Below are 27184 nucleotides of genomic sequence, written 5' to 3' on the forward strand. Positions count from 1 at the left end.
AACTTTACTGAGTTACTTGTTTGTCCTAATTGACCACGTGACTAGATGGGTGTAAGCTTTACTGCAAGGGTTAAAGCAGGCCTTAGAGATTGAGTGGGATTTTCACAGCCCCTGGCACCCCTCCTCTGCTGGGAAGGTGGAGCGAATGAATCAGACATTAAAGAAGCAATTAACTAAACTAGTGTTAGAAACCCAACTTCCTTGGGTAAAATGCTTACTCCTACAGGTTTAAACAGCACCAAGAAAGGATATAGGAATTTCACCATATGAGATGCTGTTCAGATTGCCCTATCTGGGCAGAAGGGATGAGATACCACAATTCAAAATAAGAGAGTTTCCTTAAGAACTGTATTCTGGGGTTGTCCTCTTCTTTGTCATCTCTCAGGACCTGTGGGTTGTTGGCTCAAACCCCACCTTTGGAATTCCCCATTCACCACCATCATCCAGGAAACTGGGTCCTGATTCGGACCTGGAAAGAGTCAACTCCGGCCTGAATGGGAAGGACAATTACTGACCACTGAAACAGCCGTAAGAACTGCGGAAAAAGGTTGGACTCACTATACTCGAGTGAAGGCATCTGTCGACGCTAGTACCTGGGAAGCTGTTCCTACAAAAGACTTGTTGGAAGTTGAAATTGAAGAGAAAAATCTCGTAGTGGACTCTGAGCAGGATAAGAGCTTACAATTGTAAACTCACCTTTTATTTTCACAGGTAACTAATGAGTGTGACTTGTGATTGAGAGAAAGGACAGACCTATAGCGAACTGCAGTGCTCCCAAGGGGGGGGTTGTTATAGTAGTAGTGTACATCTTATTTTTGTATCGATAATTATTTGGAAACCTAAGGTTTAAAAATAATGACAGGGAAAAATTGATTACTAATTTTGTTTTTAGTGATTCTAGGCCTCAGAGAAGGCCTTGGTCAATTGGTAACTTGGAAAAGGCATGACCAGATAATAGCAAAAACGGGATACCCCATCAAAATATGGGTGACTGTGACAGAGGGTTATGTACCACAAGCCGTGACATTTGATGCTTGTGAGGTGTTAGCTTGTGGAGATTTAAATGCCCAATGACAATTGAGCAGAAAGAACAAATAACTGTGAGAGACACAACAGCCAGATTGAGAATAGCTGTATGGAAACAATCCTCTATTGCCATCAGAGAAAGGGAGAAACTCAAGGAGAAAACAGGAGAGTAAACAGGAGGCCCTCTGAAATGTGGCAGTTCAAACATTTGAGATTCAAACAGGGTATGGGGACGTGAATGCCTGGATAGAATGGGTCAAATATACTGTCCAGAGTCTCAACTGTAGCTACTGCTATGCTTGTGCCTCGGGATGACCGATTGCCCAGATAGTGCCCTTCCCATGGGGGTGGACCAAAGACTCCCAAGGGATGCGATGTATGATTGCATTGTACCAAGAAAAGACTGCCTGGGGAAATGAGGCCTGTAAGTCTCTCTTTGCTGTTTCTTGCATGATAACAATATCACAGTTCCCCCTGCATTCTCTACAGCTATAGGTAACCATACAGTTTGCCTCTCACGGCAGGGTGTGAGTGCTACCTGGCATCTGGGAGAATTTGCCTTGTGCTACCAAGGACTTGATGGGAAACTGCTCAAGACTAGAGATCCCCAGGGCAGATCTCTGGTGGTACAGTGGAGGGAAGATCTTACGGTCCACCCTACCATCTAATTGGGAAGGCACTTGTGCACTTGTTCAATCAGCTATACCCTTCACCCTGGCATTTGAAAGAGAAACATCACAAATACCCAGAAGAAGTAAAGGAGGCTTAGGAATATCATTTGATGATAGAGTATACATAGATTCTGTTGGGGTACCTAGAGGAGTTCCGGATGAATATAAAGCCAGAAATTAAATTGCTGCAGGGTTTGAGTTACTGTTCTGGTGGGTAACAATCAATAAAAATGTGGATTGGATTAATTATTTCTATTATAATCAGCAGAGATTCATCAATTATACCAAGGATGCGATGAGAGGAATCGCTGAACAACTAGATGCCATCAGCAAAATGGCTTGGGAAAACAGGATAGCATTAGATATGATGCTTGTGGAGAAGGGTGGTGTATGCGTGATGCTGGGCAACCATTGTTGTACTTTTATCCGTAACAATACTGCCCCGGATGGCACAGTAACAAGAGCATTGCAAGGGCTTACCACCCTTGCCAATGAATTAGCAGAAAATTCGGGAGCAGACACTTCCATCACAGGATGGTTGAAATCTTGGTTTGGTAAATGGAAAGGGATGGTAATGTCCATATTTACATCCTTGATTATAGTAGCAGGAGTTTTGACAGCTATTGGCTGTTGCGTTATCCCCTGTGTAAGGGGACTTGTCCAGCGGTTAATTGAAACCACATTATTGAAACAAATGACCATAGATCCACCACCCTACTCAGATAAAATGATATTAGAGGAAATGGAGAGCAAAGAAAGTGAAGAAGAGGAAGATATTTACCAAATTACACTTAAAATAAATAAATAAATAAAAATAAAAAGAGTTTTTGCAAAAATCAACAGTTTATAAAAAAAAGAAAAGGGGGGAATTGTGGGAATAGAAATGTTGTTTTTGCAGAGTTACATTGTTTAGAAGGAGGGAATGTGGTACTGAGATATGCTTACAGTGATAAGAAAGTTTAGCAGGCGACCTTGTAAAATGCAGACAACCAGACTCCTTAGGACAATTAGGTGAAAATCACGGTGTCAAGTCAAGTCAGATAAGTGAAGAAACATTACCACTTCAAGCAGTAAAAATGTCAAAAGAAATTTGAAATTTAACAGGCCGGCAACTGAAGGCCATGCATTGTTTGTGAAGCATCAGATAGATTGTGAATCTGGATTACCCACTCAGTGGGGAAACAGGGGAGGGTCCTGCCATAAAAAGGTATATAAACTGTGTTTTGGAACTAGTAGATGCGCTCTCTCCTGCTTGTGGGGCGCCCGCCATTGCAATCGCGAATAAATTACTACTTCACTGAGATCCTCGCCTGAGCCTAAGTTATTGGCTACGGAGTGTTTCTCACAGGTCGGTGTGTAGAGTGTTTCAACCTCTCTAAGGTGTTCCGGCGTCCGCCAGGTCTGTCTTTGTCTCTCGTAGTTGGCCGTAGCCCTGCAACGTCAGTCAGTGCTCTCTCCGTGCGGTGGTAGGCTTGCCGTGTGCCTCGGGTCTCCCGGCGCCGCTCCGATGTCCCGGCCTCAGCCTGTTCGGGTCTCAGCCTGTTCGGGTCTCAGCCTGTTCGGGCGCCATATGTTGCAGGAAGCACGGCTGAAAGCACGACAGACACCAGTAGAGTCAGATCATGCTCCATTTTATTGCCCGAATAGCCTAACTTTTATAGTGAACTTAACAGGGGCGGATAGTGTCTCACACAAGATTATTGGTCAAAAGCACTCAGACAAACAACTACAAGAAAACAACCCCACCTGCAAGAAAACAACCCCACCTGCAAGAAAACAACCCCCTTGTGTTTAGCAGTCACATAGACCTTGTCCTTGAAGCCAGCTACTGGTAACAATATTTTTCTGAATTCCTCAATTGGGCGATGTGGGAACACTGTCATGGGAACTTCTCATAGTTGCCCTGGTAGCTTGGTTTGCTCAGCTGCAGCAAGCCATGGGATTTTTGCTGTTTCAAGAAATCCCTCAACAGAGGGTTAACAGATAAAGGGATGTTTTCAAATAAAAAGATGCTTCAACATAACAGAAGGTCAACAGATAACAAGATGTCGTTTACTTTGTTCTCGCTAAATTTTAATCACAAGTTTTATTCTATCCTAAAGCGAGTTTATACAATATCATTCCCCCCTTTTCTGGAAAATCTAGTAAATTCTTTTACTTAATACGAAAATTTTCTTCCCAGTCTTATGATATGTACCCCTCAATACCTTGCCATGCACAATTGTCAAGGAGGCTAACATGGACATTCGTTGTAACAATTTCCAATTCCAAACAAGTAATACAAAAGACTACTATTAAACTTATACCAACTAATATCAATAAAACAATAATCGGGTGACACAGTGTGTTCAAAATCCCAGTTGCAGTTGGTGACCATCCAAAGAGTGTATCCCACCAGTTGTGACTTGTGTCTTGTTTTTTAACTAGTTGCTTCACTAGTGTGAATAACTTACGATACATTGTGTTGTTAGACTTGATCAGCTGATGGGATACCACTGGTGCCAGATATAGAATATCACACCCGACGATTCTAACAAAGTTACAAATACAGAAATTAGAATGATTTTTGCTATGGAGAGTTATGTTCTCCTTATCTACTTTTACAAAATCACAAGCAGTTCTTAAACACACACCCCCTTGACCAACATATACAAGCACAGTCTTTTGACTAGTATTTGGATGAATTTCAAAGTGACAGATACCTTGCTCCATGTCAAAACATGCATCCTGAGCCTCAATTGTATTGCTTTCACAAATAAATCCTTGTTGTTCCTGGGTAGCACATGATTCTAGATTTACAGACTGCCATTTCCCATTCTCCATCCGTGCCCATGTTCTATGCTCCGAAGGATAGAGCACTGTCTTCTCATGGTTTAATCCTAGTGCAATGATCAGATGGATAACATAAACTGTGGCATTACGTATAGTAAGCACGAAGGCAGTAGCCATGTTAACAATGGGATCATAAGTACAATTTACCAAGGTCCACAAGGACTGGAACTTCTCAAAATCATTGGCATTGTCCCAAACAGCCTTTCGGACTTTAGCCAGAAAAATGCCTTCACTTCCTTCCCTAATGATCAAGGCAGCCATTGCCTGTAACCATAACTGTGCTTGCATACAACTAAGAGCTAAGGATACATTATCTTGTGTCCACTCTTCTCCTAATTTTCGCCATTCTGATGGTTTATATAAATAGTTACCATTTGTTCGCCAGATGACCATAACTGCTAACTTTCCATTAAAGTTCTTATCCTCTGTTGTTACGGCTTTAGTTCAAGGCCACCCTCCATTCTCTATTATCACAGAGGCACCTTCTTGAATCACAATTACAACTATAAGCCATAAAAACAAAACAATTCTATGAACAAATTTTCTGCCAACCGTATTACCAAATACTCCCGACCATAATGTCCTCATTTTGTTCGACTAAGCTTTAGTTTCAGTTCATCATCACCTAGTGTTACTTTCCAAGGAGCTCCTGGAGCCTTCTTCACTCGGGAACAGTGGATCCAAGTGGCTTGTTCTCTAATCTTGATAGCAGTGTGAGTTGTCAGCAACACTTGATACAGTCCGTTCCATTTTTCCTCGAGGGGTTGTCCTGAAAAAGTCTTTATTCTATATATATATTCCCCAGGCTTAAAGGGGTGGATGGGTTGATCCAACCCTCTAGCCCTGGTCCCTAACACAAATTTATGTACTTTATTTAATTGTTTCTGAAGTTTAGTCATATAAGCATATAAATATTCTGATCCCAACTGCATTAGATCCTCTCCACTAAATAGAAATTGATATGGCCTTCCATATAAGATTTCAAAGCGGCTCAAATTCTCTTTTACTCTAGGTTTAACTCTGATTCCAAGTAATGCTAAAGGAAGGGATTGAGGCCATGACAAATTAGCCCCTTGTCCAATTTTAGCTATTTGTTTTTTAATTAAATGGTTCATTTTTTCTACCTGTCCACTTGCCTGCAGTCTATAAGTAGTATGTAGTTGCCAATCTATCTTTAGGATCTTACTTATCTGTTGTACCACTTGTGCACAAAAATGTGAACCTCTCAGAAGACATTGCTACCGGAATCCCAAAGCGTGGTATTATTTCATTTAACAAGAATTTAACCACTTCTCTTGCTTTGTTCGACAGGGAAAAGCTTCGGGCCATCCTGAAAACGTGTCAGTCAGAACCAGTAAATAACGATACCCCCCTTTTCTAGGGAGTTCTGAAAAATCAATTTGCCACTGTTGTCCTGGATAATTTCCTTTACCAATTATTCCAAATTTTATTCTATTCTTAGTATTGGGGTTGTTACGTAAACAGATGCTACATTGTTGAGTTACTCGTTTTATTGTTGTGTATAAATTTCGTCCCGCTAATGTCCGACTCATGCTCTTATGCAATGTGTCAGCTCCCCAATGTGTTTTATTGTGTTCTGTAAGAACTATGGGCCATGTCAAATTAGAGGGTATTATTACGCAGTTATCTTTCAAATATACCCATCTATCTGGTTTCATTTTACCTTTCAAATCTTCAATTAATTTTAAGTCTTCTTTTGTATAATTTGGCTTTTTGGTTCATGTATATAGTTTGGATTTTACCGTCTGGTATTAAAGACGATGCCTTCACCTCAGTTATTTCAGCTGCTTGTTTAGCCTCCTGATCTGCCAATCGCTTTCCAATTTCAAAATCAGCGTTCCCCTTTTGGTGTCCTTGACAATGCATGATAGCTACCTTTTCTGTTTGTTTTACAGCCTCTAACAATTTTAAAATTTTTTCAGCATGTTTTATCTGTTTTCCCTGAGCAGTCAGCAATCCACATTCTTTCCAAATCGCTCCATGAGCATGTACCACGCCGAATGCATATTTAGAATCTGTCCAAATATTTATTTTCCTTCCTGCTGCTAGTTCCAGTGCTCATGTAAGTGCAATTACCTCTGCTATCTGGGCGGACGTCCCAGGGAGTAATGGTTTGGACTCGATTACCTGTTGAGCAGTTGTAACAGCGTATCCTGCCTTACGTTGTCCTTGTTTTACAAAGCTGCTTCCATCAGTATACCAAGATTCATCAGCATCTTCTAAAGGTTCTTCCTTAAGATCGGGTCGACTAGAATACAGAGTCTCCATTGTTTCTATACAATCATGAGTTATAGGTTCATCCAGAGTTCCGCTAAGGAAAGAAGCTGGATTTACGACATTAGTGACCACAATTTCCACATCATCTTGTTCTACTAATATTGCTTGATATTTTAAAAATCTTTGTGGTGAAAGCCAATGGTTTCCTTTTTGTTCCAAAACTGTTGAGACCGTATGGGAGACTAACACTGTCATTTTCTGTCCCATTGTAAACTTCCGAGCTTCTTGTATATTGATAACAACAGCTGCAACAGCTCAAAGGCATCCGGGCCATCCTTTACTTACTTCATCTAATTGTTTAGAGAAGTAAGCTACTGCTCGTTTATAGGGACCCAATCTTTGTGCTAGTACTCCCAAAGCTATCCCTTGTCTCTCATGAGAAAACAACCAAAAGGGTTTTGAGAGATCTGGTAATCCCAAAGCCGGAGCTTGCATCAATTCTCGTTTAAGTTGTTTAAAGGCGTTTCGTGCTTCTCCAGTCCAGACTAACTTTGACTGGTTACTCTTTATCAATTCATATAGAGGCTTTACCATTAGTCCATAATTATAAATCCAAAGGCGACACCAACCTGTCATTCCTAGAAAGGTTCGTAGCTCCTTTACCGTTTGGGGTTCTGGAGACCGGCAAATGACTTCCTTACGTTCAGTTCCTAGTTCTCGCTGACCTCCCGAAATTTCAAATCCCAAGTAGGTCACGTGTTGTTGAACCAGCTGGACTTTCTGTTGAGAGACTCGATATCCATTTAAACCCAGAAAATTAAGGAGACTTATAGTCCATTGAATACAACTCTCTTTAGTCTTGGTAGCTATTAAGAGATCATCTACGTATTGTAACAAAGCCCCTTCAGTGTCTGGAGGTATCCAAGTTTTAAGTTCCTTTGCTAATTGGTTTCCAAAAATGGTGGGGCTATTCTTGAATCCTTGAGGTTGCACTGTCCATGTAAGCTGTGTCTTTCTGCCTGAGTCAGGGTTTTCCCATTCAAAGGCAAATAGCTTTTGGCTTTCAGTGGCTAAAGGTAGGAAGAAGAAGGCATCTTTTAAATCCAGTACGGTAAACCAGACTTGACTATTCTTTAATTTAGTCAGCAAAGTATAAGGGTTTGCCACTACTGGATGTATATCCTCAGTGATCTTATTTATGGCCCTCAGATCCTGAACTAGCCTATAGCTTTTTCCATCTGCCTTTTTAATTGGCAATATGGGTGTTTTGTATTCTGATTCGCATTCAATCAATAATCCATACTGTATAAATCTATCAATTATCTCTTTAATTCCTTTCCTATCTTCTATCCTCAAAGGATATTGATTAACCTTAACGGGTTTCTCTCCTGGCTTTAATTTAACAATTATTGGGGTCACATTTTTAGCTCTTCCAGGGACTTCAGTGGCCCAAACTCCTGGATATACTCGATTTATGATCTCTAAGGGTATTTCACTTTTAGGGTCTGTTTATATTAGTGCCAGGCTTAACACATTTATTAGTTGTTCTTCTCCTATCCTTAATTCCATTTTCCCTTTTTCAAAGATAATTTCTGCTTCTAATTGTTCTAACAAATCTCGACCTAATAGAGATTTTGGAGATCCAGGTGGATATAAAAACCTATGTATCCCCATTTGTTTCCTGTTATAAATGAGGTCTGAATTCAATCTGAATTTTGTAATATCTGTAAAACAAATATTTCTAAAAGGTATATAAAAAGCAAGTAAACAGTGCTGGGTGTGCGGGGAGTCTACGCTCCACCAACACCAACACTCAGCCCTGGGCTGAGGCAGAACTGTTAACATTTCTACATCCTCTTTCCCTGCTCATTCAACTTCAAACAGCTCTGTCAAATACTACATGCCACACAACCTTTACCACCTTCAACAACACTTTTAACACTTCCTTTATCTTTCTCCAGCCTGTACTTTTCTAATGCCAACATCAAAGGCTCAGTCAGGGACCAACTTAATTCCGTACCTTTTCCCTCCCAGATGCTGAAACAACATCAGTATACAACATTCCATCCTATTTTCCCAGGATGGTCAGAAAACTGAAATATGTAACACTGTAACGATATCTTTCTTATAACAACGTCACGAAACTTATTATTATCACCAAGAATGCAGCCAAAATCGCAGTAACAATAACCATAGTTAAATACCACACTCCATGAGACAGAAAACCAAAATAGGCAACACAATTCCAGATGGACCTTAAAGCGAGCTCTTTCCTTAAGGTCCCCAAATATACTTATGGTTCTTACCACAAAGTATATACCAAATACTGCCTTGCAGAAGATCACCTTCCGACTTACAGACAGTTCCAGATCCAGATGGACCTTAAGGTCCCCAGATATACTTGTGGTACTAACCACAAAGTATATACCAAATACTGTCCTGCAGAAGATCACCTTCCGACTTAACGGACAGTTCCAGATGACCGGTCTACCAGAAAACCAAACCAGAATAAAGAATATACTCACTTAAAATGATGGGGTCCTTGCCTGCCTCCGCAGTGATCCAGTGAGTTGAGGAGTCCCTCCGGGAAATCCCGGGGGTACCCTAGGGAGTCCTGTCCCCAGCGGGTCCTGTGGAGGGTCCTGCAGACCAGCGGGTCCTGCAGAGAGGTTGTCCCATCTGGGGTGCCAAATTGATTTATAGATCAAAGCCGAATTTCCTTAAGTGGTATATTCTTTATTGCAGCGCTGGATGCATAGGGGATCCTTCCGCCTATCGTGCATGTTTGAAGTGACAAACTATCTCGTATTTATACAGTGAAACAATGAATATTCAATTAGCACCTATACATATTCATTACCTAACCCCGCCTACCCTCGCTTCATATGCTAATTAGCTTATCAGTCCTTGCGCTTGCCCAAAGCCTTCCAAGAATTGTGGGCCAGGGTCTCCAGGATGTGGGCAGTGGTCTTTGGGAGGAAGGCCGTAGGTCTTCCTCGTAATGCACTTTCTTAATCAGTTGTTTTCCAGGCTGTAAAAATGCTGAGTTGTCTTTCGGTTTAACTGGGGGTCGGCGGATAACAGGATGTCTCAGTTAACAGGACATAACAGACAGTTGACTCAAGTTATCTCAAGTCTCAGCCTGACTGAGTGTTAACGGATAATGGGGTGTTTTCAAATAACAAAATGCTTAAACGTAACAGAAGGTCTACGGATAACAAGATGTTGTTTACTTTGTCCTTGCTAACTTTTAATCACGAGTTTTATTCTATCCTAAAGTAAGTTTATACAATATCAAACCACAAGCTTTATTCTATCCTAAAATGAGTTTATACTATATCACCAGAGCCAAGACAATAAGTGATGTTGTTTGCACCTCTGAGAGAGCATATTTAAGACAGGGAAAAAAACGCTGCGCCACACAGCAGCTGGGAGAGTGAGAGGAGTGAGGAACAGCCTTGCAGGCGCCAAGGTCAGTGAAGAAGGAGGGGGAGAGGTGCTCCAGGTGCCGGAGCAGAAGTCCCCTGCGGCCTGTGGTGAGGACCACAGTGGAGCAGGTGGACCTGCACTGACGGAGGCTGCGGCCTGTGGAGGACCCCTGCTGGAGCAGATTCTGGGCCAGACCTGTAGCCCATGGAGAGGAGACCACGCAGGAGCAGGTGACCTGGCAGGAGCTGCTGCCTCTGGGGGACCCAGGTTGGAGCAGTTTGCTCCTGAGGGATGGACCCCGTGGTATGGACCCATATCTGGAGCAGTTCTTGAAGAGCTGCTGCCTGTGGGAAGCCCACGCTGGATCTGTTTGGAAAGGACTGCATCCCGTGGGAGGGACCCCACAGCACAGGGGATGAGAGTGACTGAGAAAGAGCGGAGGAGAAGAAGCGCTATAGACTGACCATAAACCCCTGTTCCCCTGTGCTGCTCAGGGGGAGGAGGTGGAAGAGGGCGGATGGGGGGAAGGTGCTTTTGTTTTCTTTACTTTGTTTCTCACTTCTCTAGCTTGTTAGTAATAGGCAATAAATCTTACTATCTCCCTATGCCGAGTCTGTTTTGCCCATCACGATAATTACTGTGTGATCTCCCTGCCCTTATCTCAACCCTTGAGCCCTTTTCATCATATTTTCTCCCCATTCCTCTTTGAGGAGGGAGAGTGAGAGAGCGGTTGTGGTGGAGCTCGGCCGCCCACCCAAGTAAAACCACCACACAGGGGAAATTTCACCTGACATCCTGAAACAGCTCCTCAGACAACATTTCATCTTGTTCACAGACATGCACACATACATGAACTGAGAAGAGGCAAAGCCTGGACAGTCTCTTTAGCTGCAAAATTACGCTGCTTGGTTTTGTTGTCCAAGCTTTACGAAAGGAGTTGCTGCTTGTCATATGCTGATGCTTGTCATATGCAGTAATTCAAGTCTAAGCATCATTTCAGAGGTGATATCATTCCTCATATAAATGTGAGCATGGCTTTGGCTTGGATATTTTTTCCTATGGGGTTGTATTTTATTCAGGCATCTACATTTTCTTACGCAACCTGTGGCTACACAGATTTTTCACAACAATTATATTTTAATGCAAGTTTATTGAGAGTAGTTATTAAAGAGAGTAGAATTGAAAGTGCAAGATATAAGACTTTAGATACAAGTTCTTTTGATACCTAAGAACACAGTGGCAGACAATTTATTAATGTATTTATTAACTGGATGTCATCAGGATACAAACAACCTGTGGTTCCCCATTTCTATTCAGAAAAGGGGCTAGAATAGAATGAAATAATGAACCGAAGTCTGTACATCACACATGCAAGTGGAAATAGCGTGCGCATGTGTCCTGGTTTCAGTTAGGACAGAGTTAATTTTCCTCCTAGTAGCTGGTAGGGTGCTATGTTTTGGCTTAGGATGAGAAGAGTGCTGATAACACCCTGATGTTTTAATTGTTGCAGAGCAGTGCTTACACCAAGCCAAGGACGTCTCAGCTTCTTGCTCTGTCCTGCCAACGGGCAGGCTGGGGGTGCAGCAGGAGCTGGGAGGGGACAGACCCAGGACAGGTGACCCGAACTAGCCAAAGGGGTATTCCATCCCATCTGACGTCATGCTAAACAATAGATAGGGGTGGCTAGCCGGGGGAGGGGGCCGGACTGCTTGGGGTTAGGCTGGGCATCGGTCAGCAGGTGGTGAGCAATTGCACTGTGCATCACTTGTTTTTTACACATTATTAGTAGTAGTGCTATTATCATTATTATTGTTATTATTTTCCTGTCTTAATAAACTGTTTTTATCTCAACTCACAGGCTTCACTTTCCTATTTCTCTCCCCCATCCCAGATAGGGAGGGGGGAGGGTGAGCGAACGCCTGTGTGGTGTTTAGCTGGTGTTTAACCGGCCGGGTTAAACCACAACAGCATGTCTGTGTCTATGTGTTAGTGTGGCAATATGAATACAAAGTGACACCTGAATCCGACTTGAGAAAGGTATCTCTGACGGATACAAGACCAATTGTTAGGCTCAGTTTTCCCACCTCGACAGTAGGGTTAATAACACATCCCTACCTCCCAGACTTGCTGTGAAGAGAACTTCACTCACCATTCTGAGACATTCAGTGTTTGGGCGAGGGGTTGGTAATAGGCAATGTGGCTGTGGTAAAATAATGTTATTGTTTGACAGAGAGCAAGAAATTGCGTGTTGAGCCCCCATTATCTTTCTGTCTAGTTGCTGTTCATTCCTTCTTACTTTCCTATGTGATGGCTGAAGCTTTTTTAGAGGAGTTAGGCAGTAAAACCTCTAGAGACAGTAAAGGAAAATGTATAAACCTGAGCTTGAGAAACCTGGACTCAGTTACCTTTTCTCCTAAAGTCTCCCTCTGTATCCTGGGGCAAATTGGCTGGGATTAGGTAAAAGTGAGCTGAAGTTGTGATGTCTGTTTGCAGCACTGCTTGTGTATTGTATTCTATGGCTTTTGCATGTTTGGGGTCTGTCTGCTTCATGCAGTCTTGTTTCCAGCCCTGACCCCATAAATCACTCCACTAGCAGCACTGAAGGCTCACTAGCAAATTGTAGGGGCAGCACAGAAGAGAAGGGCAAAGCTTCCCATCTGGCTTTGTCGCAGGTGGAGATGTTTGTGTGGCCTCAGCCCGAGCTTCTCACATCCTGGCCAGGTGTGCCAAGCCCGTGCTCACTGGGTGGAGGGGGAAGAAGTTCTGCACATTGGTCCACCATCATTTTAGAAGTGTTGGAGCTGTCAGTGTGCTTTATTAGGAGCCTACCTGACTGCATCCATTTGAGGGGTATAGACGAACAATGTCGCAGCTAGGGTTGGGCTAGAGTGTGATGCCTGGCCTTTGGCCGTGCCAAGATTAGATGATGTAGGGAAATATGCAGTCAAACTCAAGGCAGCTGGGGAGGTTTATTACCTTAAGAGAAACATTCAGTTTTTTGATGTCAGATTAAATTCTGTCTCTAGGACTTGTCCCCTCTATGCTTTGATTCCCAATCTGCAAAATGTCTAATAGCATAAAGTTCCAATATCACTAGGAAGTTGTAAAGATCATTCACATTAGAGATGGTGAAATATTCAGAGGTCATAAACGGATCTAAAATAAACATTATTTTGAACTGTGATCTGAATGTCTTTTGGCTTTCCTTTTCAGTATGTTCCATGATGCTGAAGAAGGCTTTCACACCACCTTAGTTTCCAAGGAAGAAGGTGCTTTACTTTCCTGTTTGTTTTCATCAGCATTTAAAATCAGTTTTGCAGTGTTTATTTGTGTGACAACAGCAGTGAGAGGCTCTAGGTAATAGCAATGTTATCAAATGTTAGCAAATGTACAAGATTTAACAGATACAGCTTTGTGAATGAGCTCAAAAGGAAGGAAGGAATTAGCCATAGATCTGTTGCTGTTGGGATTTTAGAGAGGGCAGAACGATGGAAATGAAAGGAGCTGTTGTGGCAGAAGAGAGGAGTGGGGAACTCGAAAATGGATGTAGAAGGGGAAATCTAAGCCAGATTTCAGACCATTAATTTTTGAAATAAACCCAAGAGCCAAAAAGGATGGAAACTGAAATTGAAAAGGGTGGAAGTGGATGGAGAGTGCTGGCAAGAGAAGCAGTAAGATATGGGATCCTGCAATGACTTTACTGCAAAAAAGTGAATAATATCTGAAATGACAGTGCTGTGGTCTAGCAGTGTGGGGCTACACTATTCCATCCTTAGATCCATAGGGCTGGGTTTCAGCATCAGCTCTGTGAAGCAGTTTGGGATTGTCCTTTGGTAGATAAACACCCATGAGTTAATTAACTGAGCTGCAAGATTTTTGAAGAAAAACTAGTTGACAGGAATGCCCTCCTAACTCACAGATGGTCAGTCACCCCTCTCAGTCCATGGTTTGCAGCAGAAGGACCTGTGTGCAACCTGTGACAACCTGGGGTCCTTTTGCAAAAGGTTGCATTTCCTAAAGCTGCTTGTTGGCAAAACTCACCTGTGGTTTCCATCTGCTTTTCAAGGTTCATCACTGATTACTTATAACATTATCATAGTGTCTCTCAGTGGCAGTCTGTTACTGTTGGTTGTGATCAGCATAGCAGTGAAAGTTCTCCTGAGGTGAGTGGCAGCAGGGGAGGACCCAGGGTCACCAAGGAAATGTGTGCAGTGAGGAATTCCTGCAGGAGCCAAGTATAATCAGGGGAGCCCATGGAAAGAGCCTGCCAAAACCCATTGCGTCTTGGGGTCCTCGGTTACACAAATTCTTTCTCCATCAGCCTTACAGTGGGGTGCATTAACGGTGGCTAGAGAACTGCTAGGGCACTTGTTTGGGTAACACCATTTTAGGGAAATGACATTTGGTTTTGTTTTATATCTGAACCAAATTCTTTGACCTCTCCCCAGATTTTATATATGTATATGTATATTGAAAATTTATTAAGGAATATTAAGAGACCCAAGCCCCTAATTTCTCACTACTGACAACATTTTCATTTTTGGAAGAACAACCAGAAATCACAAGATAAGAGACATTCCTTGAGATGTGTATTTCTATAATGAGGAAATAGGTAATATATTTTGAGAAATCCCTTCAAATAAAAATTTTGTTCAGCTTTAGTTTGAATGCAACTAGCCAAATGGAGAAGAGGATAAGACCCTTTTAATGTTAAAGGACGAAAAGATAAGAGGCAGTGTAAAAGGACACCTCCATAATTAATTAAATCAGCTCTATCACCAGCACCCCAGCTATCAGTTCTGTACTGCTGTTAGCTATATCCTGTTATTAATTGGTTTGGCTTCAAATACAAATGGCTCTTTGCGGGAAAGGAACTCACAGATGGCTTTGCACTGTTTCACACGTCCCTGAATTAGAGATAATGAGGAAATAAGTGGTAGAAACAAAAACATGAGCAAGGTCGAGATAAATTAACCTGGCTACAGTGTTAAAGATGGCCAATTGCTGGCTGGCTTGAGGCGCATGTCTGAGGGTCTCTAACCAATTGTATGACAGATTCGGGCGTGTGGGCAGCGCATGGGGCTACGGGGAAAGTATATGTAGTGGAGGAAAATGGCAATAAAGGTCTTCTGTTCAAGAGCCATCAGGAGTCCGTGTCTTTCATCCCTTCAGCTCTTCATGCTTAATCTAATACCTAATGATTTGTTTCATCCCATTTCTGTCGCACCAGGCACTGCACCTCACATTACTCCTCCAAAGACCTTGGTACACATGCAGTGGTCCTGGAAAATACTGCAGTGATGAACAAAAGCTCTGATAAGATTTCAACAGTGGATTTGACTGGCCCGGTGTGTGTAAGTTACATTTCTGACAGGCACACTGTATCCACAGAGTTCGCCAACTCTGAAGAGACAATTTCCATTTTTGTGTTACTGTTCTTCTCCTTCTCTGTCTCGATAACACCCCTGGATTCACCACCAGAGCAGTGACAGCCCCCAGCTTGTCTCGTCAGAAGCTTTCTTCTGGAGAGAAAAGTACACAAAGGGCTCAGGGGTGTATGCTGGTGTGTGATGGACGGATGTGCCCCACTTCCCTTCCACCACCATAGCTTTGGACTGTGAACTCGTACCACACCAGTATTAGAAAAAGAAGGAAACTGGGATTTTTTCTGGAAGTGGAGAAAAAAGAAGGACAGACTGGATGACAAGCAGAGAGAGCAGCTGTTTGGTAAAAGAAAGAGACACATGCCGGCATTATGTCATTAAAGCACAGAAACAAAACTTCACAGATGAGAGTTTAAACAAACGATCATCATCATCTTACCTCTCATAACGGTTCGTACAGATTGAACGAGGTTCATTAGCTGTGCTTTAATTCCTGGTGCGTCTCCAAATCCTCCAATCCCTTGATCACTTGCCCAGCCAACTGTGTCACATGAAAATAGGCAGCCATGTTAACAACAACAAAAAAACGAAGCCATTCAACAAACGCTATCAGCGATATTAACGAGTGATCTACCTTGAGTATGGTTGAGTTTATCACTAACATTAGAAAAGCAAACTACAAACCAATTAGCTTCATTTCAGATTCTATTGCTTGAAACAATATACCACAAACTGTTAAACATCTTAATGAACGCAACGGTAACAAGAGATCAATGTTTCTGCAAAGGAAACCCTTACCTTTTTAATATACTACTATTCTCTGCATGACAGAGAACCAAGTGAGTTTATTTGGACTTTAGAAAAGCATCCGCCAAAATAATATTAAAAAGATTGCCTACATCTGCTCACAGGCCTTTACCAGAAGATAAAAGAACAAGTAATTGCTGGGTATGAAGCAACACTTCAGAAACGAGCTACACAATGGAAACAGAACAAATTCCAAACTGGGACGATGATTTTCTGAAGTGCTACAGAAATGACTCAAACTTTTTGGGTGGCAGCTCAGCAACTGAGCCAGTGTTGACAAACATTGTGATGGGAATGAACATTTAGAGATGGGCTATCTGTGGCTGGCCTGCCTGTCAAAGAACAACAGAGCTGAGTGCCACTGGAAACAGCCTGAATTGGCTTTGCTTAGTGTGTAGTGATGTTTAAAGGCAAACAGTGTCAGGATGCACAAGGAGTCACTAAGAAAACATCAGAAGGTTTAAAATGGCTTTCTCTAAATCATGCAGACTGCCTGCAGGGACATTTTTAATTCTCTGAGCACAGACAAACATAAAGCAAGCAGTGAGGCAGGTTTCATACTTCGGTATGAAATGCCACCACACCAACAGGAGTGGAAAACACAAAACCCCAGGAAAACACAAAAACAGGAGGGCATGAGAAGCCTTCCCTGCCAAGGCAGTGGGGAGATGAGCTACAAGGAGACAGAGCACAGCACCATCCCCCAGCAATAGGACTGCGTATTTTTGGTCCCGCTGCTCACAACCCTTACACATTTGGGGATGAGCAGGGCAGACATAGGAGGGACTGACCCTGTGCAGAGATGCACGGTGCAACCTGTGAATTTCTTTCCTCCAGAGACAGCTTGGGAGCGATTTCCTTCTCTTTCACCCCTTTTTCCTTCCTTGTCTCTCTTGCTCTGCTAGCACCAGGCTGGGTGCTGTGCTCCCACCTGGATAAGCCTGCGGTTATTCCCAAGACTCACGCAGGCTTGGTGAGGGGCTTGACCCCTCCATCATCCCACACGTCTTGGGGTTCCTGGAGCTCCAGGAAAGGACAAGTAAAACCAAAGCCCCAGCTGAGTCCCACCAGGGGGCAGGCGGAAGGGCCAAGAAATGTCACTCCTGCCCAAATTCCCGCTTCGGCCTGACTTAGAGCAACCAGGACTCTGAGTGAGGAGTCACAAAATGGAAAACCTCATCAGGAAACCTTGGATGAGAGGTCATCTCCATCTCAGGTCATCTCCTGGGACACCGAACATCTTGGCTGTCTGGGGCTTTTCTGTGCTTTATGGTTGGTTTCTGTTGATTGTTTATTTTTGCTCCTAAAGGCCAGTGATGCCCAGCCTTGGGTGCAGTGGGAAGCAGAGCGTGACTCCACAGAGGTCCCTTCCAGCGAGTGGTGCAAGGCAGAGGAAACTGACTTGCGAAAAACGGACTCCACAATCAGTAAGATTGTAAAGTAGGTATGTTTATTCAGTGCTGGGCTGGGTAGTCCCAGCTTTGGGGGGGCAGTCCCGCCAAAGTCGTGCGCACCTGACGCGGCAACTTGCCTTGGTTCTATGCAGTAAAGAGTTACATATGCATGAAGTTTCACAATACGGCTGTACATATTCATAACCTGTCCCCGCTTCGTATTAAAGTTAGTTCCAAGGAGTCAATTCCATAAACTCCTCCCATCTGCACTTGCGCAGTGTCTCCTGGTGGTGGCCCTCGGGGGTCGTGGGGATGAAGATTGATGACTCTTCCTCATCACTGATGGTTGACATCTTGTCTTTGCGCAGACTCAGTTGCTCCTTGGCTCTTGTCCATCTGCAGGACCAGTTTCTGCCAGTTTCTTAAGATAGGCTCACACTCTTATTAGGAGACTGGCCTTGGTAAGGGGCCCAAGGCTTCTTGCTTTAGTTAATTTGCACAATGCACCATAGACAATGCAAAGGCACTAAGTAGCAGCCTAGTTTAATGCCATCGGTGCTCTATCTCTACTTGATAAGATTCTCCTCACTCCCTCTCTCAGTCCCCCCTTTTCTAAAAAGTTAGTAAATTCTTTCACTATTTCTAGGTTCAATACAGTGTTGGTTGGACACGTTATCCACATCCCCTCCTCCCAATCCATTGCTGCCAGTGTGCTGGCAGGTGATGAGGGTGCAGCCCGTACAAACTTCCGCCACATGGATGTTGTGCATTGGACTTCATCAGGGTCTTTAGGTGTCTGGGCATTGTTTAAATCACTATAAAGCATCTCCAGCACAGCTAATTCCTGCGGCTGCTGGAGGCCCTTATCCATAGTGGTCCATTTGCCTACTTGGTATACAATATCTTCCTTGTGGAGATACCTTTCTTTCACAGCCGTTAGGATTCGCCTCCAGAGGCTGAGAACTTGTGCCTCTCTCCCAATTACTCTATCAATGAGCCTTTCTCTAGAGAGGGATCCCAGCTGCTTGGCTTCATTGCCTTCTAGCTGTTGGCTATTGGCCCCAGTGTCCCAGCATCGAAGCAGCCAGGTGAGGATGTGCTCACCTGGATGACGATTGAAATCCTTTCGTATTTCTCACAGCTCACTCAAGGATAGAGATCGAGTAGTTTCTGATTCATCTATGATTTCAGTCTCTTCTCCCTGATGTTGCCGTGATGATGCTGCTTTAGAGCTGCCTGCCTTTTCCTCTTCTCCCTCATCCTTAGGAGGAGCTTCTTCCCTTGCTAAACGACCTGATCTCCGTTTCCACTGTTTTGTCTTTACTATAGGGGCGACTGATACCATAGATGGTTGGTCCTCTGGGGTGGTCATAGTGTGTGCTATCTCATCATCAAATTCAGGAACTTCCCTATCCCCTTGAGGGTGCTGGGCAATGTTAATTGACATTTGATAGGCGTAAGCCAGACCCCAGCAGAGTGCAGCAAGCTGGTGGAGTTCTCTAGTATTGCCAGGGTCAGGGCATACATCTTTCAAACATTCTACCAGTTTTCTTGGATTTTGCACTTGTTCAGGGGTGAAGTTAAGAACCATTGGAGGAGAAAACCGTGATAGGTACCTGCCCAAATCCCCCCACACACCTTGCCCCCCACAACTACTTTGTCTGGGGACAGGTCCTTGGATAATATTCTTAATAAACTGCTTTACCTTGGGGAAGAAGACAAACACTAGAACTAGTAATAGGAGGATAATATCCGACCAAGGGTATCCAAAATACTCAAAGGCTGCTGTAATTAGCCCACAGGGAGAAAAGTAGAAGGCACCACCCCCGATATTATTCACTGATTGACTGCTAGGGGCAAAAAAGAAGATGCTGTAATTCTTAATATTTCCAAAAAGATAATCTCCAGGAGACCAGGAAGATAACAGTGCAGGGCCTGAGTACCAGACAAAACTGAAGGCCAGCATGTTACAGCACAACATGATAAAGAAACCAAGCACAGACTTCAACACTTTCTCCGATCGGATGTAAAGGAAAAAAGAGAACAGGGAATGGACTACATACAACATAGTCACACAGAAAAATATTAACAGAAAACCGAACATTGTGACTACCAGTATGTTAGTTGTAAATACTTCAACCAATGCTATTGTTTTCTTAACCCTCGAGCCCCACGTTGGGCGCCAAAAAAGACTGTGGTGGTTTTACTCAGGTGGGCAGCCAAGCTCCACCACAACCGCTCTCTCACTCCCCCTCTCCTCAAAGAGGAAGGGGGAGAAAATACAACACAGAGAACTCGAGGTTTGAGATGAGAAAGGTTTAATTAAAGGGAAAGGGAATGGGGAGAAAAAAGAAACAAAAGAAACAATAAGTCCGCGCGGAAGCACAGAGAGAGGGGAAAAAAAAATTATTCTCTACTTCCCATCAACGAGCGATATTCGGCCACGTCCTGGGAAGCAGGGCCTCAAAACGCGTAGTGGTTGTTCAGGAGGAACAGTCCCCTCCCCCATGAGAGCCCCCCCCTTTTTATTGCTGAGTGTGACATCAGGTGTTATGGAGCATCCCTTTGGTTGGTTTAGGTCAGCTGCCCTGGCGATGTCCCCTCCCCATCACTTGCCCACCCCCAGCCTGCTGGCTCTTGGGGGCTTGGAAGGAGTCCTGATGCTGTGCCAGCACTATGCAGCAATAGACACAACACTGGAGTGATATCAGTGCTGTTCCAGCTATGAGTGCAGAGCACAGCACTGTGTGGGCTGCTGCAGGGAAAAGGTGACTCCAGCTCAGACAGACCCAACACAAGGGCTAAGACAGCCCCCGATACAATGACCCTTCCAATTTAAGGGTAAGCTTTTCTAGCACGCCCATCTCTACATAGCCAATAGAATCCTTTTTGTAGCTTGCAAATTTGCGCGAGAGAATTGAGGCTATGAGATTCTGAGTTCGTATCCTTTTTATCAGCACATATTGTGACACCTACACCATAATCTCAAGTTTTAGTAAGATTAAAAGTTACATGTTAACATTTTCGCATGGGAGTAGTTCAGATCTCTCCCCTAGATGTTCGCAATCATCCTTGCCAAATGGACATGTTCCATTTCTTGCGTGCGCAAAGGTCAATGTCCAACTCATACTGGGTATGCCCCATATGGGGAATTCTAGGTTGCCTCTAGGCAGCAGTGTGCACACCCAACAGTCAGAAAGGTTGAAACTATCACTCACTGCCTGGGTGAGTTTCACATAGGTATTGTGCACCCACTGTTCAGTTTCCTTGACCAACGATACCATTAAGACTGTGAGAAACGTAACCTTCCAGGTCACACCTGAGTAATGTTCCATGGGGTCTTGGGTGCCTTTTTCACTCTGGTGTGATGGATCCAGGCATTCTGCTCCTTGATTCTGATCTCTGTGACCTGGAACGGTCCTTCCCACTGAGGTTCCAAGGTCTTCTCTGCAAGACACTTTACATGTACATAACCTCCAGCTTGTCTATTGTGCAGTGGTCCATCTAACCCTCTACCCGGAGTCCCACTCACATGCTTTCCAATTTCATTAAGCTGTTTACCTAAGACCACCATATAGGAGGTCATGGGTTCATCCCCAGCTTGCATGGATATTCCTCTTTGTATTCCATAGGGTCATCCATATAAGATTTCAAAGGAGCTTAGCCCTTCCTTTGCCCTTGGTATATGCAAAAGGGCTAAAGGAATAGACTGAGGCCAGACCAAACTTGATTCTTGTCCCAATTTCACAATTTTCTGTTTGATTAAGTGGTTCATTTTTCTACTTGGCCACTCGACTGAGGGCAATATGTGGTATGAAGTTGCCAGTCTATACCCAAATGGCAGCTAATTTGTTGTACCACTTTTGCCCCTGTCAGAGGATATAGTTGCTGAAACTGCAAAATGAGGTTTTATTTCTTGTAATTACCTCCAGAGCCTTGGCTGTTCTGGTCAGGAATGCTTCTGGCCATCCTGAAAAGGTGTCAGTTAATACCGACAAATACTGATACCCCCTTTTCTTGGGAGTTCAAAAAAAAATAATTTACCGCTGTTTGGAGCTTGATTACTTTTATACCTGTCTAACAATGGTATACAAATTAGGCCCTATCCATTTGCTATTTAAAAACTCTTACACTACTTCAGCTCCCCAGCATGCTTTATTATGTTCTCCAATTACCATTCAATTTAATATGGTATCACAATTCTCCCATCAGAAAATTAACTCTGTCCTAACTGAAACCAGGACAGTTATTTATGTTAAACCTGTAGGTAAGATTTTCCGTTTACATCTTAGAGTATTCTACTCATTTTCGAAAGCTTTTGTTAATGCCTGGTTTTCTGTTCCTGATACTAATGCCAAAATTTGACTCTCAGATGCCCGTTCTGCTACCCCTTTGGCTCCTGCATCAGCCATTCTATTTTCCCTTTCAATATCAGTATCCCCTCCTTGATGTAGGCAGGTATACTGCAATATCTCTTCTGCATGTTTAATTGAGGAAGATAAAAGTCCTCTCTCCTTCCAAATTGCCCCGTGTGCATGCACCACACCAAAGGCATATTTCAAATCTGTCCAAATGTTTGCCAGCTCAAAAGCTCTTATCAAGGCAATGATTTCCACCTTTGGGCTGATGTTTGTTACCGCATATCCTGTGAGGCGAAATTCCTGGCGGATGAAGCTGCTGCCATCTATATACCAATCCTCCGCATCTTCTAGGGGTGTATCCTTTAAGTCTGGTCAGCTGGAGTATACCGTGTCCGTGGTCTTGATGCAATCATGAATGGGTAATCTGGAAACTCTGTTACTAAGGAAAGAGGCTGCTGGGTTCACAGTATTAGTGCCGAAAAAAAAAAAAAAATTAGTAAATTAATAGTCCATTATACACATTCCTTTTCTTCTTCAGTGGCTATCATTTGTGTGTTGCAACAATGTCCCCTTTTCCCAAAGGGGTCTTTCAAGCTTCAAGATCACAGTGCCAAATATGGTGGGGCTATTCTTGAACCCCTGTGGTAACACCGTCCAAGTAAGCTGAGTTTCCCATCCTCTATTAGGATTTTCCCATTCAAAGGCAAAGAGTTTCTGGCTTTCAGTTGCCACAGGAAGGCAGAAAAAGGCAGCCTGTAAATCTAGTACCGTGAACCAAACTTGTCTGTTTTTCCCATTTTGTAATTCCAATCATTTTTCCCCAATTTAAATTTCAAGCATTGCAAAAAGAAAAACAACAAAAACAACAACAACAAAAAAAAAAACACCTTTTCCTGTTGGCCAGTTGTTCCTCTTACATTTACAGACTACTTAACACGGAAAGAAGCTCCCTTAACCAACAAAAAATTCCAGCCTCTCTCTTCGTTTCCTAGTTTTTCTTCAACTAGTGGACCTGCTAGGGTAGATGCCCCAGGTCCCCGTCATTCCTGACTGTTGTAAATTTATTTTGCAGCCTAGGACAATTTCTTTCTGATATCAGGGGCCATTTGCCCTAGAAAGAGGCTAGCCAATTGCCTCTGTTTGTATTCTGAAGCTAGGTCCAAATTCTTTTTGTTTTGTTTTGTTTTCCATTGCATTTTGAAGTTGGTCCAAAAATTCCATAGGGGTTTCTTTTGGACCTTGTTGGAGCAGATTCTCAATTCCCAATTTAACCAGATTTTGGTATTTACATAACCGTTCATTATTTCCGGGGTGATTAGGGTCTCAGTGGGGGGTCGGTCAGGGGAATGCAATCGTTAATAGTTCCCTGAGCGGTCCCACTGGCAATCTGAGCTCACACATGAACTCAAGGTTGTTTTAAGAGTTAACTGCTTTTCTGTTTCCGTGACAACTCTCTGGGACCCATCATGGTCCCTCTGCCCCAGAGGGCTCACACCCGTGATTTTGAGATCTCGGCCTCGGGTTGAGGCAGAACTATTAACATTCCTACATCCTCTTTCCCTGCTCATTCAACTTCAAACAGCTCTGTCAAATACTACATGCCACACCTTTAACACCTTCGACAACCCTTTTAACCCTTCCTTTATCTTTCTCCAGCCTGTGCTTTTGTCATGCCAACACCAAAGGCTCAGTCAGGGGCCAACTTAATTCCACGCCTTTTCCATCCAAGATGCTGACAACATTTCATCCTATTTCCCTTCTCTCCTCAAAACCAACATTATTTGCAAGATAGTGTTATAGTCGATTGGTCCATAAAGTGGCCGTTTAGCTTATGTAGTGGCCAACATTGATTGCAATACTTAATGAAAGTCCTCTTGCTTTCTGTGCCCCCAGTTCTAACAATATCCTTCCAACGTGCCAATATGCACCCAAGGAGGCTTTCTTTAAAACGTCTTTGTTTTGGATATTACCCATTTCCTTGATTTCCCATTCATTCCCTTTTATTTATTTATATTAGTTACTGTCCCTTGTTTCAATTTCCACGCAAACCTTTTTACTGCGGGTTTTTACTATCTTTTCCTAATCTTCTTCCCAAATGTCCCAGTTCTCTGGGATTAAACTCTTCCTTCCGCATACAAACTTTACTATTTCATATTGTTAATGAGCCCTGTTCCAATCATAAATCCACAGGGCTTCAGGAAAACACCTGAAGCACTCAGCCTTCTGTCTTCTAGACAAACAATACCACCTTTTCCACAAAACTTTCATTTCAACAGGACTGAATTTCAAACCGAATGACAATTTTTCTCATGCACTTTGTTAGTAAGCCCACACAAAACAAGGAATCACTTCTGCATATCTGTCAATATGGGGGTTAAAAAAAGTATTGAGGCCTAAATAAATTTGCTCTCCCCCTTCTTACCAAATTCTCAGAGCTCAGGCCCGAACCACTAAAGAAGTGACTCTCCATTCTACCGCTTTGATAATCAGTCAGCCCCCCTCCTATTTATTTATTTAATAAATATATGCATTTATGTATTTAAGAACAAAAATAGGATTACAAGATGCACTGCCAGGCCCGTATATCGGGCACCACCAGCCAACACTTGGATAAAACACCACTTCTTTTCGGTCTGTCATGCGTTTTGTTCGTCTCTGGCCGATCCCCTCACGGAGAATATGGAATCGCGGATCGGAACTCTGCATTCGCTTTGCAGCGATGCTGCATCTCACTCACACAGCACAATCATGCAATCACACAGAGAGGCCCCTTGCACTTCTCGTTCATACCACAAGAATATATCACTTAAAACAATAACCAAACTGGTTTGTATCGTCTCTGACCGTGTTCCTCGTGGAGTAATTCACTTCACAACAATACTTTGTCTCAAACACATACGCTTACACAAATGCTTTCAACATGAGATACCCAGCCATCCCCAAATAAGATATACAATTATTACCACTCCAATTAATATCCCTCCAGCAGCTGCAAATATCATCCAGATAACCTTGTCACAATTGTGAGAGGCCCGCTTACCCTTCTCCTGCTTCTTATAGTCGTTAGCAGGTCCGTCCTGGCTCCCAAAACTGGGATGCAGCAGTAACCTCGGATTTGCTCAATCTACTCCCAAGATCGCTAGTGGCCGCTCTACCGGTCAGCCTGTAGAGTACCCTCCTCCCATATGGGGACTGTGCTGCACGCCAGATGTCTCTGTGTGATTTACCAGCTGCCCTGTCCACGCGTACGACTTACAGGCCCTTCCTCTACTGTAAAACATACCTTTTGTCTGTGGCTTCAGGAGGTTTTTGTCTGCTTCCGCAGTGTGCGGCTGATAGTGGAGGCTCCTCCGAGGAAAATACTCGGGGTGCACCTAGGGGCGTCCACTCTGCAGTCAATCCCACAGCCGAGCAGAGTGTCTCCTGGCTGGCTCACCAAACTGACTTGAGGAAAACAGACTCCACAATCAATAAGACTGTAAAGTAGGTATGTTTATTCGGCGCTGGGCAGCACAGGGGGTAGTCCCGCCAAAGTCGTGCGCACCTGACGCGGCAACTTGCCTTGGTTCTATGCAGTAAAGAGTTACATATGCATGAAGTTTCACAATACGGCTGTACATATTCATAACCTGTCCCCGCTTCGTATTAAAGTTAGTTCCAAGGAGTCAATTCCATAAACTCCTCCCATCTGCACTTGCGCAGTGTCTCCTGGTGGTGGCCCTCGGGGGTCGTGGGGATGAAGATTGATGACTCTTCCTCATCACTGATGGTTGACATCTTGTCTTTGCGCAGACTCAGTTGCTCCTTGGCTCTTGTCCATCTGCAGGACCAGTTTCTGCCAGTTTCTTAAGATAGGCTCACACTCTTATTAGGAGACTGGCCTTGGTAAGGGGCCCAAGGCTTCTTGCTTTAGTTAATTTGCACAATGCACCATAATTAGCAAAGACACTAAGTAGCATCCTAATTTAATGTGGTCAGCGCTCTATCACTACTTGATAAGATTCTCCTAACTCCCTCTCTCAAAACAGCTCAGAAACATACAGGGGAGAAGGGGAAGGAAACAACAAGAAGGGAATAGAAAAAGGGGACACAAAGCAGTGACAGGAGCCCAGCCGCCATCTTCAGAGACGGGGCCCGGGACCGTGGCGGGGGGGGGGGGGGGGGGGGGGGACAGGACGGGGCCCGGGGCTGGCGGCGCTGAGGGCGGGCAGGGTAGCGGCGACTCACCGTTGCGGAGGAAGCGCTCCTTGTGCAGCACGGCGACAGCGTTGACGACGAGCAGCCCGGCCTGCAGCAGCGAGTACAGCGTGAACGCCATGACACCGCCGCGACGCGCCAAAAGGAGGGAGTGGCGCTCGAGTGGGACGTTGAAGGATAAGGAGGCCCCGATGGGGCGGACACAAAATGGCGGCCCCGCCCTACCGTTGCCATAGCGGCAAACGGGTGGCTGTGGGGGGAACGGGGCCCGCTCCGCAGCCTGAGTGAATCATGGAGTCATTAGGGTTGGAAAAGCCCTCCAAAATCGTCTAGTCCAACTATCAACCTACTGAAACATGGGATTAGAAGTTAGAGAGCGATTGATTAAGAATGAATATATGCTACATTTGCGATGTCCTGTGCCTGTGCTGCGCTTAGGCCTCCAGATAATAGGAGCCCCTCGGACCCTGAGAACCAGATCAAAACACCTTATGGCCCAGATTGTGACTGTGATATATGAAGTAATAATTCATGTCAAGAAGATGGTTGATGTTAATAAAGAAGGGGGAGATGTGGGAGTGTGGCCATGGGGGTCGACAGTCCCCATGGTTGATGATAACATCAGACTCTTAACGATGAGGCCATCATGAAACACGGGATCAGAAATTAGAGAGCGATTGATTAAGAATGAATATGTAGGTGTCCTGGTTTCAGTTAGAACAGAATTAATTTTCTTCCTAGTAGCTGGTGGAATGCTGTGTTTTGGTTTAGGATGAGAAGAGTGCTGATAACACCCCGATGTTTTAATTGTTGCAGAGCAGTGCTTATACCAAGCCAAGGACACC

At 43.8% G+C, this 27184-nt stretch overlaps 1 protein-coding gene across 9 annotated transcripts; it reads right to left on the minus strand.

Moving 5' to 3' along the window:
- Window positions 1–3258: 3258 nt before the first annotated feature.
- LOC116501390 (immediate early response 3-interacting protein 1-like) lies at window positions 3259–26501 on the minus strand. Of its 9 annotated transcripts, XR_004254417.1 has the most exons (6): window positions 26370–26390; window positions 25426–25962; window positions 22419–22597; window positions 21101–21228; window positions 16020–16121; window positions 3259–3285 (listed from the first exon to the last, which is right to left on the minus strand). XR_004254417.1 is itself a non-coding variant. In XM_032206915.1 (5 exons), exons 2-5 carry the CDS (start codon window positions 22463–22465, stop codon window positions 5114–5116), a joined length of 462 nt encoding a protein of 153 aa, XP_032062806.1. In that variant the 5' UTR covers window positions 22466–22594; window positions 25183–25418; the 3' UTR covers window positions 5095–5113. The 9 variants fall into 9 exon arrangements, 3 of the variants coding, with proteins under 3 accessions (XP_032062806.1, XP_032062807.1, XP_032062808.1); XR_004254414.1 differs by lacking the exon at window positions 26370–26390 and having other exon boundaries at window positions 22419–22594; window positions 25426–26282; XR_004254412.1 differs by lacking the exon at window positions 26370–26390 and having other exon boundaries at window positions 25426–26282.
- Window positions 26502–27184: the final 683 nt, after the last annotated feature.

Source organism: Aythya fuligula, chromosome W (assembly GCF_009819795.1).
Source record: "Aythya fuligula isolate bAytFul2 chromosome W, bAytFul2.pri, whole genome shotgun sequence".
Taxonomy (NCBI): Eukaryota; Metazoa; Chordata; class Aves; order Anseriformes; family Anatidae; genus Aythya; species Aythya fuligula.